This window comes from Sphaeramia orbicularis, chromosome 8, assembly GCF_902148855.1.
Source record: "Sphaeramia orbicularis chromosome 8, fSphaOr1.1, whole genome shotgun sequence".
Taxonomy (NCBI): domain Eukaryota; kingdom Metazoa; phylum Chordata; class Actinopteri; order Kurtiformes; family Apogonidae; genus Sphaeramia; species Sphaeramia orbicularis.
In genome coordinates, this window is record NC_043964.1 from 2,928,844 (window position 1) to 2,946,343 (window position 17,500).

The following is a 17,500-nucleotide window of genomic DNA, read 5'->3' on the forward strand; positions in this document are numbered from 1 at the left end:
AACTCCAACGAAAAATCCTATAAACACTGTGACAACGTTAGCGCCATAAACCGAATGCAGAGTCCCGTTTTTTCTTCAGAGTCAGTCACTGCTCTGCATCTCTTCACGCACTCTTCCCAGAATCCTCGTCTCATGACCCTTTTATGACCTTTACGAAACAAACTCTTACATAAAATGGATATTCTTTTTTAAACGGTACATGAGACAATATCTCATTTTTAAAGTAAAAACTAGAAGTCATTTTTAAACAAAATAAAATCATGAATGTAACATTTAATACTCTGTTAACACACAACACTGTACTCTAATGACCACACTGTCTCTCAGGCTGTGGTGTTTTCTCTCAGACTGCAGTGGAAGCTCATCTTCCCCTAAAATTATGAAAATTAAATGGTTAAATCTGTTTGGTTGTGTTGACATTTCATTGACTACAAATGTGTTAGAACACGTTCATCTCACAGACGAGTTTGTTCAGAATCAGTTTGATCCCAGATCAGTGGACTGGATGTTGTTCACTTCTCCTCCATTCCCGTGTCTGTGTTTTCTCCTCCATCTCTGCTCAGTGCATTTGTCCGTAGACGCTCAGCGTCCATGCACTTCAATGGGACTGAGTGGAACTGGTTTTGTCATTGACTCTAAACTGAATGGTAATTGGATAAATGACACCATGTTGTCCCGCCCCCAGACGCCCGGCATCTCTGGGGGTGAATGGAGCTGTGGGCGGAGCTCAGCCGGGCTGGATGCCAGGCTTCCACGTGCTGATTGGAGGATCAGTTGAAAGGCGGAATCCCGTTTGATTGACAGCTGTTTTCAGATCTGCTCCTTCACTGACACAGTTCAGTTTAATACCGTCACACATTCTGCTGTGAAATCAGAGAAACCACTACCAAATGACTTGTTCATTTCTTGGACTGTAAATAAAACACAACCATTGCACTTCCTTGTTTCAATTTAACATAATTTCAATGTTTTCTTGTTTAGTTGGTACGATAAGGTCACTGAGCATTTTCTTAAAAATGAACGGAAGGACGAATTTATGTTTAAATAACTTGACTTTTTTTTTTTTTTTTTATATAAGCCGACAACGAGCTTCCCCTCTGAAAGACGAGCAGCCGCCACTGCTCTGAGACAGTTACAATTCTAGTTTTCATCATTTCGTTAGTTTTCGTTAATGATAATAACCTTGCTGTGAACACCCCCCCGGCAAAGAAAGCACAACTAGACTGTGCATCTGACTATGAAAACATACTGTACCATAACCGCCTGACCACACTCAGATTGACTCACCACTCATGCATGATTGTGGCACGATACACATGATACACACCGAGCACATGACCATCCTCAAACACGTGTGCGCTGAATCATGTGTGTTTTTCAAAAATGCTTATGCAAACGAGCCATTAAAGTGCACCGATGCGTGTGCGGCGCGACTGTTATCTTCTCCTGTGTGTGTTAACAGTGATCAGTTTACCCACACGGCAGCAGATAGGCACCTCACCTCACACCCTCTTCCTGCTAAAAATCCATTTAAAATGAGTTTATAGAGTACAGCATGTACAGTATATAACAAGCTCCAGAGCAGATGTGTTCACTGGGGTGAGGATGGGGAGAAAGAAGTGAAAGAAAGATGCTTATTTGAAAAGATGAAAAGGATGGATCAGGGAGAAAATTGCTGTGTACAGATGGCATGTTCAGGGCCCAAAGGAGATCATAATTCTGGGATTAATTCATGTAAAAGACGGTGCAAGATGGACCACTGATACCAAACTGTAGATTCCTCTCTGCTCCCTCCTGTCTCCACACTGTAAAAAAGGGTTTTGGGGGGTTGGTAAATACAAACTATGGAAATCAGTTCTATTTTAATCAACAGTAATATTTAGCCAGTGAAATCTGTTCTGACTGGTTAAAGTTGACCTATTTGTTAACAGTAACAATTACTACTTAAAATGATATAATAAAATCTACTAGGGATGCACCGATACTGATATGAGTATCAGGCATCGGCTCCGATACTCAGTGTGTGTACTCGTACTTATACTCGTAAAAGACATCCGATACAACTGCACCGATACCACTTCCTTCCGTGTGACATTCCCAGTTCAGTGCAGCAGGTACGAGGAGGAGGAATAATGTGTGTGGAGTGTGAAGAGTGTGGAGATGGAACCAAATAAATGACGCTGATAAAAGTAACGCCGACTGACAGTAACGTTAAAGACACAGACAGATACAGACGCAGCGTTCTGTCCGTCCTCTGCGTACATTCCATTCATTTTCCAGGTGATGGAGGATGTGTACCCAGACAGAGTCAGAAACCGGGAGTACGGAGCGGTGCGGACCGCCGCCAGCGGAAGTGAAAACCAAACTTGTGTCTCATTTGTCTTTTCTCTTCCTGCTGAAGCTAAACTTTTAAACCTTACCAGAGAAAACGCTGCAACATTAGTATCACAGTAGTGTTACCAGTATGTCCAGTATGGTTAATTCAGAGCAGCGCCCCCAGTGGAATAATTGACAAACGCTCATTCCAACACATTAAATGTCAGTAGCAGCACTTTGTTCCAGTCAGACTAATGACAACGACAATAAAGCACATTTACAAAAGGAACTAACAACTGGAATGGGATTATTAAGGACTAGGATCGGTACTCAAATGTAAGTACTCGTACTCGTACTCAGTCTGGAAAAAAGTGGTACCGGTGTATCCCTAAAATCTACTCCATAATATTGTGATGTGTTGGAGGAGCAGCTGGGGGGATTTTCCCAGCATGCATTGGGACAAATTACTTGGGACAGTTTTGATGTGTTTTACAGTGTTCTGAGTTGATCAGAAGTGCCGAGGTTTTTTTATATAGCACAGTCATGGTGTGTTTGACTGTTTTTATTAGGTTTTTTTTTGTTGAATGAATATTTCTGTTGCGTTGCATGTTCTTGCACCATGAGCTAAAGTTGATTCTTTGTTTCATTATTTTCTGTAATGGCCTTCCAGACAACAGTGGATTAAAAGAAAATACGAGAGAGAGAGAGAGAGAGAGAGAGAGAGAGAGAGAGAGAGAGAGAGAGAGAGAGAGAGAGAGGAGAGAGAGAGAGGAGAGAGGAGAGAGAGAGAGAGAGAGAGAGAGAGAGGAGAGAGAGAGAATATTTGAGTGATTTGGTGAACGTATAGAAGAGGATCTGCAACAAAAGTATCGATCTCATCACGCTAGTAATGATCCAATACCAATACGCACACACACACCTTAGTATCGATAATATTAATATTTAGAATGATACTCCCTGCCCTACATTAACATATTCCTATGAAGAATTGACAGTTAATATTACTCACTTTTTAGGAGTCATTTGTTGTGTAATCTATTGGGATATGAAAGGTGGATTTGACCTCATTTCTGTTAAATTTAGTCACATTTTACTCCAAATATGGGGTCAAATCTACTCAACCAAAATGAGCACAAATGGTTACCTCACTATTATCGAATAGATTATAAAGGTTTGTTTTTACAGTGCATCCTGCCTTTTCCACCCTTCACCTATTCCGATCTTTCTCCTGTCATGATACACAACATCTAAAACAGACTCCAGAAGCCACCTTATTCATATGCAGCGATATGCAAATAAAGTTGATTTGTTCGTCTGTGTGTTTCATATCACCAGTTTCTTCCCCTGTACCATGCTGTTGCTCTCTCCATTCCTCTCTCTCCTGTTTTTCTCTCTTGGCAACGTCTCCATACACAGACAAACTCAGTGAACTCATCTACAGTGGAGAGTATCACAGCTCCATGTGTTCCTCTATCTGTGTATGGGTGTTTCTGCAGATGTGTGTGCAATATTGATCCCCCTCTCCATGAGGTAATATGGCCCTTTAATGTCCAGTCACTGCCTTTGAGAATGTGCAGCATTGCTACATCTGTTATTTCATTTTGATATTTCAGGCGTAGCGACAGAGAAAAATAGGTACTAACAATGAGGGAGGCTTCGTTACTGCCTGAGGCATCCAACAATGACTCCTGCCTGAAAATAGAGATGGAGCCCTTATATGTTGAGTGGAATTACAAAATGATTAGCTCTCAGGCACTGGGATGAGGGATAATATTGGCTTCTATACTGCAGGAGCAAAGGCAACATTTTGCCATCATCCTGAGGTTTACAGCAGCTTTTGGCAGTAAAATACTGTACAGTACACGTCAACAACTAAACCCATTCACATGACTGCTAATTGGTCCGGTCTGCTAGTCTAATATATTCTACAAAGCAACTGTTAACTGTTCAGTATGAGGGGTGTAAGAAAATATCAGTTCTGCAATGTATCGCAACATTTCCTTTCACATTACTGTTTTGATATTTTTATTATTATCATTATTATTTTTTTATTTAATTTTTTTTTTTAAATAACCTTTATTTAACCAGGAAAAAAGCTCATTGAGATTAAAAATCTCTTTTTCAAGTACGTCCTGGCCAAGACAGAAGCGGCAGCAGAAGTTACACAAAATGGAAATCACAGCCATACATCCACACTCATATACATAAACACAATGAAAGTCAGTACTAAAAACAAACTTAAAACTGATAAGAACATAGATATAGAACATCACCATAATTTTAAAAGGTACTAAAAGTATAACAACAATGTTCAATGATATTAAAAAGTACTGTATCAATATTTTTAGGTATTTATTCAAATGCAGATATTGTAGAGGTTCATTTTTGTTTTTTGTTTTGTTTTTTATATTTGATTTATTATTATTTAACACTCTTTTATTAAATAATGTAAGTTCCTTTGTTGGGATTGCACACAAATAATGTTCTGATGTTAGTTGTGAGCTAATAGAATACGAACATTTGAACAGGATCTGAAACTGTAATGTCTGTAAAACAGAAGTTAAGTTTTGACACAGGAAAGTTTTGTGACATAGCATTAGAGCTTGTTGTGATCAAATAAAAATATGTTTATGATTTGTGCATATTTCTGGTGTCATTCAATTCTTCAAGGAAATAATCATAAAAAAAAAGAAACAAACAAAAAAATTGCCTTTTTAACAGTATCATGATATATCATGATATATTATATTGTGATCCTAGTATTGTGATTTGTATCGTATCACCAGATTCTTGCCGATACACAGCCCTGTTCAGTATTTCCATACTCAACCCAGTCATCAGACCAAAATGGGAAACGGACTGAACTTATATTTTATACACTGTCATGGTGCAGAAACTGCTTTAAAAGGTCTCACATTCACCCATTCACACACACTCATACACCAGCAGATGGCTCCCAGACCCTACTGGGAGCAATTTAGGGTTCAATGCCCAAGGACACTTTGACATGTGGACAGTCAGAGCCAGGATTCAAACCGTCAACCCTTTGGTCATGGGATGACCTGCTCTACCAACTGAGCCCCAGCCACTCTGCAATGTTAAAGTTAAAAATGTTAAAGACCATAGTTCAGGGATGTCAAACTCATTCCACTTCAGTTCCACATTCAGCTAAATTTGATCTGAAGTAAAAGAATAACATAATAATATATAAATAATGTCAACTCCAAACTTTTCTCTATGTTTTAGAGTGTAATAAGTGTAATTTTAACAATATCATGCTTCAGTTTATTGTTTCCACATGTACATTAGAATTTACAGATCACAGTGGATCTACAAATACACAAAACATTTAATAACAGGTTGAATATTGTTAAAATTGTACTTACTTCTCTTGAGACATTTCAGGTTGTTCACATTTTTGGTGAAATTATACTTTGTTTTAGTGTAAATACATGAAAATATTTACATTTACAAAGAGAAAAATCTGGAGTTATGAGTATTTCTAGGTTATTGGATAGTATTTTACTGGACTGACCCATTTGAGATTGAATTGGTCTGAATGTGGAACCTGAACTAAAATGATTGTTAATATCTTAGTGGAATTTTAGCATTTCACAAATTCATCCCAAGGGCCGGACTGGACCCTTTGGTGGGCTGGATTTGGCCCCCGGGCCGCATGTTTGACACCTGTGCCATAGTTGGTTTACGTTATGAAGAATAACTAATTTTTAACTAAATAACCTAAGTTTTTCTGTATTAAACTAAGCCCTGTCTGTCACTAAATGTAACCACAAATACTTCAAAAACTTTACAAATTGCTTCTGAAAGAAATAGTTGCTACTTTAGCCTCATTTTATTCCCTATAAAGAGCTAACATCCCGCCTCTTCTGCAATGCCTCATGGGACCTAACTCCAGAAAAAATATGAATGAAGTCAATGAAGAGAGGCAAATAATTCTTCGATCTGCGCAGTGTCACCATTCACACATATGTTTGTCAGTTTAAAAGATAATTTATGAGACAAGAAAGTGGCACAGTTTGCGGTAAAGATAGTAAATAAACATCTATTTCTCAATTAAACAGCTCTGTGAACTTGTCAGACTAACTTGGAGCTTTTTTTTTTTACTATAATCTTCAAAAGCAAGGACAAAAAGTATTACAATAGGTGAAAATCTGTCCAGTCTGTTCATGTTGAAGCTGCAGAGAGATCTTCAGACAATGAACAGACCATGTAGAGAGACGATGATGTCACCTCCATGACTTTCAGGTGTGTAGTCTGTATAATACTGCATTTTCACAGCACGACAGTTCATCAGTTTTACTACAAACTCTGACTTTCTTGACTGTAAAAATATCTTTTTAATTGACAAATATCATACATATAAATGATGCATAACACTGGGTTACAAAAAAATGTTTTTTGCAAGTTGTCTAGGTTTTTTCAACTGAATTCGGACCATTTTGCACCGCTAAATCCAAAAATGACATCTGTTTTTCTCAATCAGGTCAGGTTTTTTTGCTAATTTGATTATGAAAAATTTGATCTTCTCACAAAATTGACTACATTTTTTTTACTTTATCAGTTGATTTTTTTATGTAGTTCTCACCCAAAATAGGTTTTAAGAGAAAAAAAATCATTTTCTAACAGGATGTATTTATTAAGTATTACAAACTGTAGCAGAATACGTCAGGCTTATTTTTGCAAGATCTTCTAGTCGAAGCCATTTCATTCACCTGTAATATTAAAAAAAAACATTAATCATAAATTGGCAAAAGTAAAATCTTCAGAACTCGTTTATTGCAAGAAATATGAAAGAATTTGGTATCATATGATGTGAAAATGCCCATAAATGTAAGCACAAATGTTCAAAAGCCAATATGTAGCATAGTTCAGAAAGTTGACCTGATTGAGCAAAATGAATGTGATTTTTGGATTCAGCACCAAAATGATCCTAAATCAGCTCAAAAAACTGAAACAATAAATTTGTTGTTGACCAGTGTTATTTAACTGCCACTGACTGTAACTGGAGGGGACAGGACTTCAACACTCCATGTCCATGAGTAATTAAATCATTATAACACCAATACAGGTATGTGTAAAAATGTTGATATGATGCATATTTTTGGTTCTGAAATTGTGAGACTTCATGTAATCAAAGTTTGCAAAAACATACAATAACAAAACTTTATTCTAGTGAATTAGTTACCATTTTAAAAGGCTCCATGTTTAAGTTGTACATCTGTTTTATGTTTGTTTACAGAAGTGACTTTTAAGTTCAAGATTAGGGCTGTGTATCGGCAAGAATCTGGCGATACGATACAAATCATAATACTGGGATCACGATACAATATACCACGATATATCATGCTACTGTTAAAAAGGCCATTTTTTGTTCGTTTCTTTTTTTTTTTAAATATTTTTTTTCCTGGAAGAATTGAATTACACCTGAAATCTGCACAAATACTAAACACATTTTTATTTGATCCCAACAGGATCTAATGTTATATCATTAAATGTTCCTGTGTTGAAACTGAAATTGTGTTTTACAGACATTACAGTTTCAGATCCTGTTCAAATGTTCAGATTCTATTAGATCAGAACGAAACAAAGGAACTAATATTATTTAATAAAAGAGTGTTAAATAAGAATAAAGAAAATATAAACAAAAAAAACAAATATGAACCTCCACAATATCTGCATTTGAATCAATACCTATAAATATCGATATAGTACTTTTTAATATCGATACAGTATTGTGAAAGGAAATATCGCGATATATTGCAGAACTGACATTTTCTTACACCCCTATTCAAGATGGTTTGAGCTCATGAAATACCGCCATTAAACAAAACAGTTCAGCATCAGTCAGCATTAACTGAACATGCACACAGCTGATTTCACTTGTATAAAGATGGAGGACTTAGAAGATACACTTTATATAAATATGTTCATGTGTATGCAAAGCTGCAGAGACTGAAATATCCTGACTTTTATCCACGACTAAAGCCTTGTTCAGACTCTCATTTTTTTGACATATCCAGACATCAAGTGTGATTTTGTCAAACTGGATCCAAACTACATTTTGAGGGGGTTAGAAATGCAATCAAAACCACATTCCTACATGTGCATCTCAGTCTGGATTAGCTGAGCGTTAAAATACGATTCCAACTGTATTTTATCTGATTCACAGTGTGACACACTCAATGCACAACATCCAGAAAAACTGAAGTGTCGAGGACAATCCATGCGGTTACTGGCAGAGCGCTATGGAGGACAACATACAGAGCAAAAGTCGTTGGACAGACCCCAGAATAAACTGTCTGCTGGTACTTACAAACCATTTCTATACAGGCCAAGTGGAAAACATGCTTTACTAGTTGAGCTACATGGTCAGTGCTACATCCACACTGTTACCCATAAAATTGGAATAAAACATTTTTACTTATTTTTATGAAGTAATAGTGACAATGTAATTTATTACCTCCACCAAATGAAACGGCAGAGGTAATGTTTTCATTGGGGTTTGTCTGTCTGTCTGTCTGTCTGTCTGTCTGTCTGTTAGCAAGATAACTCTAAAAGTTATGGATGGATTTAGATGAAATTTTCAGGAAATGTTGATACCGGCACAAGGAACAAATGGTTAAATTTTGGTGGTGACTGGGTGGGGGGGTGGGGGGTGTTTGTTTGTCTGTTGTTTGTAACAATATTGAAAAATGGGCAACAAACAAGAAAAAATGACTGTAAATGAAGACTTAGTGCACTGTAAAAAAAAAAAAAAAAAAACGTAAAAAAACGGTATTATTCTGGCAGCAGGGGGTGCTGAAAAAATACTGTTAAATAACGTAAAATAACCATCTCATAAAAATATGGTAATTTTCCATAATTAAAATACAGTTTTTTTGCACTAACTTTACATGAGATTTTGTATTTTTTTTTTATAACTTTTTAATGTTTAATAAAGAATATTTTCATGTATTAAAACAATCAAATTATAAATTATAAATAATTTTCAGTGAGACTCAGTTGTCCAATCCACTGATAAAAACTATATTTGGACAGTTTATCAGTGCTTATACATGTTATACATTCACAAAAATACATTTATTCAACATTTTTGTTGTGAAACCTCCTGTAATTACACAAGATATTTGTCAATTAACAAACAAGTCTGGTTAAACTGACAGAACAAATACTTCTGTTACAGTTAATTGTCAGTAATTTTATCTGGTTTTAATTTTTAAATTTTTTTTTTTTTACAGTATTAAACTTGAAATGAACAGTTTAATCTCATAAATAGAAAAGAAATATTTGTGAAATTACAATACATTTTAACTGTATCTTTCTGTGAAAAAAGAAAAAAAATTCTTTTAAAAACCTGAAATTTTATGCTTATTCACAGTGACAGTTTTTTCATGTTATTTTACATTTGACATGTAAAATCACAGTCTGTTTTTGTCATTTCATTGATATTTTCCTGTATCTTAAAAATACAGAAAAAAATCTGTCAAATAAACAGTGAAAATTCTGTTAAATTACAGATTTTTTTTACAGTGTGCCAAAAAGAAAAGCAATGTCAGTTATCTGGAATTATTTTGGCCACAAGAAGGATGATACTGAAGCATGTTGTGTCGACAGTGTCTTCCACCTGTTGCCACAACAGGAGGAAACACATCTAATTTGTTTGATCATTTATGTCGGCGCCACACAGCTCTTACATCCTCCTAAGTATTTTTTCATATCGCAATATATATCGCAGGGTTAAAAAAAATCGCAATGTTAGTTTTTTCCAATATCGTGCAGCCCTTGCACACACGTACATCACGATGTTGATGCTTTAATGATATATTGTGCAGTTCGAATTGTACCTGGACAAAGGTGATTACTGATCAAGGTTCTAATAGTTTTGGATTTTTCATTCTAGTTTAGTTTTATTTAGTTTGGACGTTTTTTCTCTAATTCAGTTAGTTTTAATTCGTTTTTAGAGCAGATTTGCTACTTTTTATTCGTTTTAGTTATTTTCTAAATGCTTAGTTTTAGTTTAGTTTTATTTTTTTCATATCTTTGCCGTCATATTCAAATAAATCCCAGACAGGACTCTGCTGCTTTCTCCCAACTTTAGTTTCCATGTTTCCAGGTAGAGTGGGGACCAGAAGACGACTGGAAACCACCAGTGACGGACTGTTAAATATCATATCGATGGCCAGAATACAAAACCTCCTATCAGAAAAAATGACTTTTTTCAGGAAACAAACAAAAAAAAAAAAACGTTTAGTTTTATTATAGTATGGTCTTTGTTACAGATATCCAAGCATATTCTACTGTTCTCAGACTCTCTTTCTATATTATGTGTTAACAATATCCTCCTTGTTCTCACCATTTAATGTGAAAACTTAAAATCTAAAAATTTGCAGATAGGAGGTTTTGTTTTTTGGCCATCGATATGGTGCTGCTAGTTAAAATTGCTTGAGGGAAATAAATCGATTTCATATCAATCTGACGTTGACAAAGACGAAAACAAAGGGAATTTTACCCATAATTTCTATCCGTTTTAGTTAGTTTTGTAAACACACAATACAGTTTCATTTAGTTATCGTTTTTTTCTTTTAATTATAGTTTTTATTTATTTCAGTTAACGAAAATGTTTTTGCAATTCTAGTTTTCATCACTTCGTTAGTTTTCGTTAACGATAATAACCTCGTTACTGATGTGTATGAACAGGAATAAAAAGAAGAATGTGTCTGAAAACTATTATTCCAACTTTATGGGGAACAGTGTACACCGTTACCGCAGAAACCTGTGCAGATAGAATGGACACGAACCCATCCGAAAAGATGTGATTTAACAAACATATCTGATTTTCTCACTGTATGAACAGAAGTCACACCTGAAAAACGTTAAATCCTTCACATCCTATGAAGCAACTCGATAGCATCTTTTAATAGACCTTCTCAGTTTGATAAATGACGAATCTTTAAAACTCAACACTCTCAGTTTGTCACAAAGACTTTCTGTTATTTATTTTTTTGTCCCTAATCTACACTGAGATAACCCCAGTGACATCATCAGGGTTTCTTTTCTCAAACAATAGACAGATCCCTTCAGAGGCAAAGAAAACATTATACAACTGTTTTTACTGCTTGATTAGCACTGACCTCATGACAATTATCTGAACTTTACGTGTAAGATTTGACTGCCTGCCCTTTTAATGATGACATAACCTAATTCAAGCTTCAATGTGTCACATTTCAAAATTATCTCCAAACTTTGGAGACAGAAATAGTCAGGTATTCAGTCGGTGTAGTACTGTGTGGTACGATTAAAGCACCAAAACCCACAAAATGCAACATATGAGGTTTTGATCCGTGTTATTATAGTTTAACCCTTTCATGCACAAATTATGAGAACCTTAATCAAATTTTTTTTCCTGAGTGTTTTTATTCCTCTTTAGGCATGAAAAAAACAATGCGATTTAAAAATTTTCTTCTGAAAAATAAGTTAAAAAATAAAATAAATAAAATAAAAATAATAAAAAATAATAATAATAATAATGAAAAAAAAAAAAATCTTATGAGCATATTTTTCACGAAGTTGCAAAAATGTCCACCACAGGTTTAATTTTTGACGCACAGAAACATGTATTTACTGATAAATTATGTAAAAACTATGGGGAGAGATTGTGATTCCGGGGGTTTATGCTCAGGAGAGATCTACATAATGTTACCAATTCATGCCAGAAAAGATATGTAGTGTCTTAAAACTTTAATAAAGATATGTGTAAAAAAAAAAAAAAAAAAAAAAAAAAAAAAAAAGAACAGCAAAATCCATGAATATATACGAGAGAACAGCTGTAGAATAGCTGTCCACTGGAGTGACCACTATGCATGAAGGGGTTAAAGTAGAAACTGAACAAGAAAGACTCAGACTCAGCTATGACAGATACAATATTAAAAACACTAGAAATGATTCAAGACTAAGAGTACTGATGACTTTCATACAAAAATACAATCAGCTCATCCTTGTAGAGTCAGATTGTAAACATACTGTAATTTATCCTAATTTAGCAGCAATAACGTTACATGAGTACAGGAATTAAATACTTCTACCAACCCTGCTTTCAAGGTTTAATGTTTTAACAAAGTCCGGTGGAAAGGTAGGGCCTGGGCTACGATTAAAACCCATGAAAGTTTGAAGCAGTTCCACTAGAACAGGGCTGTCAAACTCATTTCAGTTCAGTTCCACATTCAGCCCAATATGATCTCAAGTGGGCCGGAGCAGTCAAATTATAACAGTGAAAAAAGTAAAATTACATTATGATCGTGTTTACATCTACAAAAATTGGAATAACATGAACAACTGGAAACGTCTTAAGAAAAACAACTGCAATTTTAACAATATTATGCTTCAGTTTATCAGTTTATCATTTACACACATGCATTAGATCTTACATTACAAATACAAATGCATGAAACATTTAATAACAAGTGGAATATTGGTAAAATTGTATTCACTTCTCTTAAGATATTTCAGGTTATTCACATATTTTGTAAAATAACAGTTTTTTAATATAAACATATTCATGTAATTTTACTTTGTTTTTTTTTTACACTAAAACAAAGAGAAAATTTGCTGTTTTCATTGTTTATAGGTTTAATATGATGGTATTTTACTGGTCTGACCTACTTGATATCTAATTGGTCTGTATGTGAAATCTGAATTAAAATGATTATACATCTGTGATTGTTAATATCTTCAGTGTAATTTTTGTATTTCACAAATCCATCCCAGGAAATGTAGTGTAAATACAATAAAATGGCATAAAAATGTTTATATGTACAAAGGGGAAAATTTGGGGTTGTGAGTATTTATAGGTCATTTTGATCGTATTTTACTGATTAGACCCACTGGAGATTAAATTGGTCTGTATGTGGAACCTGAACTAAAATGATTAATGTCTTCAGTGTAATTTTTGCATTTCACAAATCCATCCCACGGGCCAGACTGGATCCTTTGGCGGACCGGATTTGGCCCCCGGGACGCATGTTTGACACCTGTGCACTAGAAGGAAGGTGGAATTTTTTATCAATTTCTTTAATATTTAACAGTGATTCAACCTCAGTCTAACTTAGAACTACGGCAGTTTATAGCATGATCAAATAGGTGACTAATTTGAGGTTTGATTTTGTTTTAATGATATTGTTCAAGAAGAGTGGGGTGTGTGCTCTCTTCTAGCTTGTGTTATACAGTTGTGGAAAAAACTATTAGACCACCAAAAGTCACCAAAAAACAATGGTTATGCAATCAAGTCCTAACTCCTGTGTGTATCATGTGACTAAAACAGACAGAAAAGAAAACCAGGAATGCCTAAAAGCACTGTGTTTGTCAGTACAATGCCATAGATATTGATGTAAGAACTGAGGTGATTTTGTTTTTTATCAAGAAAACATGTTAAATGGATAGATATCAGCTCTGAAATTAAACTACTATGAGCTATTTTTGTTGTTCTCATTATATTTGTCCAAACAGATGGACCTTTAGTTGGACCAGGCATTAAAATGAACAAGAAATTGAAGAAAAGGGGTGGTCTAATAATTTTTTCCGCAACTGTATTTTCTACATGTGTTTTTTTACAATATTATCCTTAATAATTTTTGTAATGTGTGCATTCATTTCCATATTGTTTTAGTGGAAAAGAAAACATTGCAGAAAAGTCTGTGACAAGCGTATGTTGGGAGAAAGGCCTGGATGAATCTGATTTACAAGTATTTACTGCATTACTTCAGTCTAATTATTGCTGTAACTTCAGTTTAACCCTTTGATGCATGAATTATGAGGACCTTAGTCAAGATTTTTTTCCCCCCCGAGTATTTTTTATTCCTCTTTAGGCATGAAAAAACTAATGTGATTGACATTTTTTCAATGAACCTATTTTTCATGGAGTTACAAAAATGTCCACTCCGCTGGACACCATGCGCTTAATTTTAGAAGCACAGAAACATGTATTCACTGATATACTGTGTGAAAACTATGACGTAAAAACATTTTTAATGCTCCTAATCTGATGTTTTCTCAGATTTTAACATACTATAATACTAGGTATTACTCACTTCATGGAGATAATATGCAAAAAAACCCCAAAAAAACTATTTAAAAAAAAATCCCAATTACAATTAATTCATTTTTACACTCAAACATGTTAGTGCAGATCAGGTTTATCGAGAACATTATCTTCAAATCTATCTTTCTCATAATGTACTGTGATGTTTTTGGTCCAATTCCATCATTTGTCTAATGTCACCTCTCATGTCATGGATTTATTCCACACATTTGAACTAACTTTTCTTTTTTATGGTAAGATAATATTTACTGCCGCACCAATTAAACACCTTTAACCCTTTCACGCATGAATTATGAGAACCTTAATCAAAATTTTATTCTAGACATTTAGGCATGAAAAAAACAAAACAAAAAACTATGCGATTGCTTTTTTTATGATCCTATTTTTCGTGGAGTTACCAAAATGTCCACTCAGCTGAACACCATGCGTTTAATGTTAGAAGTAAAGAAAACATATTTACTGATATACTGTGAGAAAACTATGAAACAAATGCTGATAATCTGATGTTTTCTCACATTTTAACATACCTGCATGGATATAATATGCAAAAAAAAAAAAAAAAAAATTGTCTAACAATTCACATTTTTTTACACTCAAACATGTTAGTGCAGATCGGGTTTATTAAGAACAGAAAGGTTACAATAATTGTATGAATGTCAGTGTTTGGGATGATGCATAAGATCCACTGTGTTGGCTGATCTGGAACTAAAACAACAAAACCATGAATAAACAATAGAACAGCTGCAGAAGAACTGACCACTGGAGTGACCACTGTGCATGAAAGGGTTAAAATGGAATGTCAATCATCACATGTAGCCTATTTAGTCATTAACCCTTTCATGCACAGTGGTCACTCTAGTGGTCAGTTCTTCTGCAGCTGTTCTATTGTTTATTCATGGGTTTTGTTGTTTTAGTTCCAGATCAGCCAACACCGTGGATCTTATGCATCATCCCAAACACTGACATTCATACAATTATTGTAACCTTTCTGTTCTTAATAAACCTGATCTGCACTAACATGTTTTAGTGTAAATCAGTTGCTAATTGTTATTAGACTATAATTAACAATTTTCTGAAATAAAAAGTGTTCTTTTACACACACACACACATATAATATATATATATAATATATATATATATTATATATATATATATATATATACATGTGTATCCTACTGAGACCTAACAATATATTTTGTCCTCCATAGGGGACAAAGTTTGACAGTTTAACTTAAATGCTGTCCATTGCAAAGGACATTCCATTAAAAAAACAATCAATAAAAATTATTTTAAAAATATATCTGAAAAAACTGTTGCATTATGCAGTTTCCAATAAAGACAATTTTTTAATGTAAAAAAGCCTGAACTGTGAAATTCCTGGGTCTCAGGAGGATATTATCTCCATGAAATGAGTAATAACTGATATTAGAATATGAGAAAATGTGAGAAAACAGTAGCGATGTCGCAATTAGCGGCATTAAAAATGTTTATATTTCATAGTTTTCACACAGTTTATCACTTTCTGATGAGTTTTAAATACGTTTCTTCACTTCAAAAATTAAACCCATGGTGTCCAGCTGAGTGGACATTTTTGTAACTCCACAAAAAATAGGTTCATAAAAAAAAAATAAAAAATCATTTGCATTGTTTTTTTCATACCTAAAGAGGAATAAAAACACTCAAGAAAAAAATATTGACTAAGGTTCTCATAATTCATGCATGAAAGGGTTAAAATATCAGTGTTTCTAAATAATGCCAAAAACATAAAAGAGCCACTCTGTTGAACGACTCTTTTCAGCGAACCGCTCCTGATCGAACGACTCCCTTCAAAGAACCCCCGGTCCCGTCACTACGTACCTGTGGCAGTGCGATGGACAGCTGCCTCTGGAGGGACTCCTTCTCGTGGCCCAGTTCTCGCAGGCGGAGGTGGGCCGTCCCCAGACTCTCCTGGGTCTCCCTCAGGCTCTCCAGCAGCCTCTCTCTCTCCGTCAGCATGTTCACCATCAGTGACTCCAGGTTGCCCGTGCTGCCCCCCTCGTCGCCGCCTCCGCCGCGGGATCCCTGCCGCTGTAGCCCCCGATGCCTCCCATGCCTCCGCCCATCCCTCCTCCGCCACTGGCCGGGGAAGAAGAGCCACCTCCTCCTCCGCGCCCGTCCTCCGAGATGGTGGGCATCACCTCGCACATCATCTTGAGGCCTGGGTGTGGGAGGTGTTAACTGAGAAGCTGCTTAGGACACTTGAGCGCAGTGTCTTGTGAACTTCCAATCACGTCTTGTCATGAAACTTTCAATAATTACTTCAGTTATAGGGCTCTTTCCTCTCAGGGGGTGGGGGGGGGGGGGGGGTGGTGGGTGATGATGGATGGGGCAGTTCTGTGAGGGTGTATGTGTGTGAAAACGGGGAAAGGGAGTGGTTGGGGTGCAACGGTGCAAACAGGGCGAGGGTGAGGGGGGGCTGAGGTTTGGTGGAGGGATGGAGTGGGGTGCAGGGGTGAAGAGGGAGAAGTGTGGGTTTGGTAGATGACCTCTGACCCCTGGTCCAGGCTTCACAGAGATGCAACCTGGAAACGAGACAAAAAAAAAAACAACAGAGTTTAGGTGAAATAGGCAAATATATGAGAGGATGTGACACAAGAGGAGGGAAAAGGATGAAAAAAGAGACCATGTTAGAAGCATATATTCCAAACAGGAAACATGATGTAAACCTGTATTTCCCACCTGTATTCTGTCATTTTTCTCATACACAGTAAAATTGCCAGTGTTTATTTAACACTTGAAGAGTTAATTTTAACACTACCTCAGTGAACATATGGTCCGTATCTACAAAGTGTAAAATTTACACTGAACATAGAGTTACATTTTCAGAGTCAACTTTACTCTAGTAAGAGTTAATATTTTACACTACACTACACTTATTAGTGTCAATCAAGTTTTACACTATGTGAAAAGTAACACCCATAGTGTTATTCACATTCAACACTGAAGAGTTAAGTGTTAAGAAATAACTTTTCCAGTGTTAAACCTACTTAACACTACATGTTGATAAATAAATTACTCTAAAGAGTGTTG

At 35.5% G+C, this 17,500-nt stretch overlaps 1 protein-coding gene across 1 annotated transcript in view; it reads right to left on the reverse strand.

The window, feature by feature from the left end:
- LOC115424435 (liprin-alpha-3-like) overlaps positions 1-16,981 on the reverse strand; it is a 75,985-nt gene extending 59,004 nt beyond the window's left edge. The window contains 3 exon segments of the mRNA XM_030141706.1: positions 16,289-16,494; positions 16,497-16,628; positions 16,957-16,981. Coding sequence (XP_029997566.1) covers positions 16,289-16,494; positions 16,497-16,620 — 330 coding nt within the window. The 5' untranslated portion in view covers positions 16,621-16,628; positions 16,957-16,981.
- Positions 16,982-17,500: the final 519 nt, after the last annotated feature.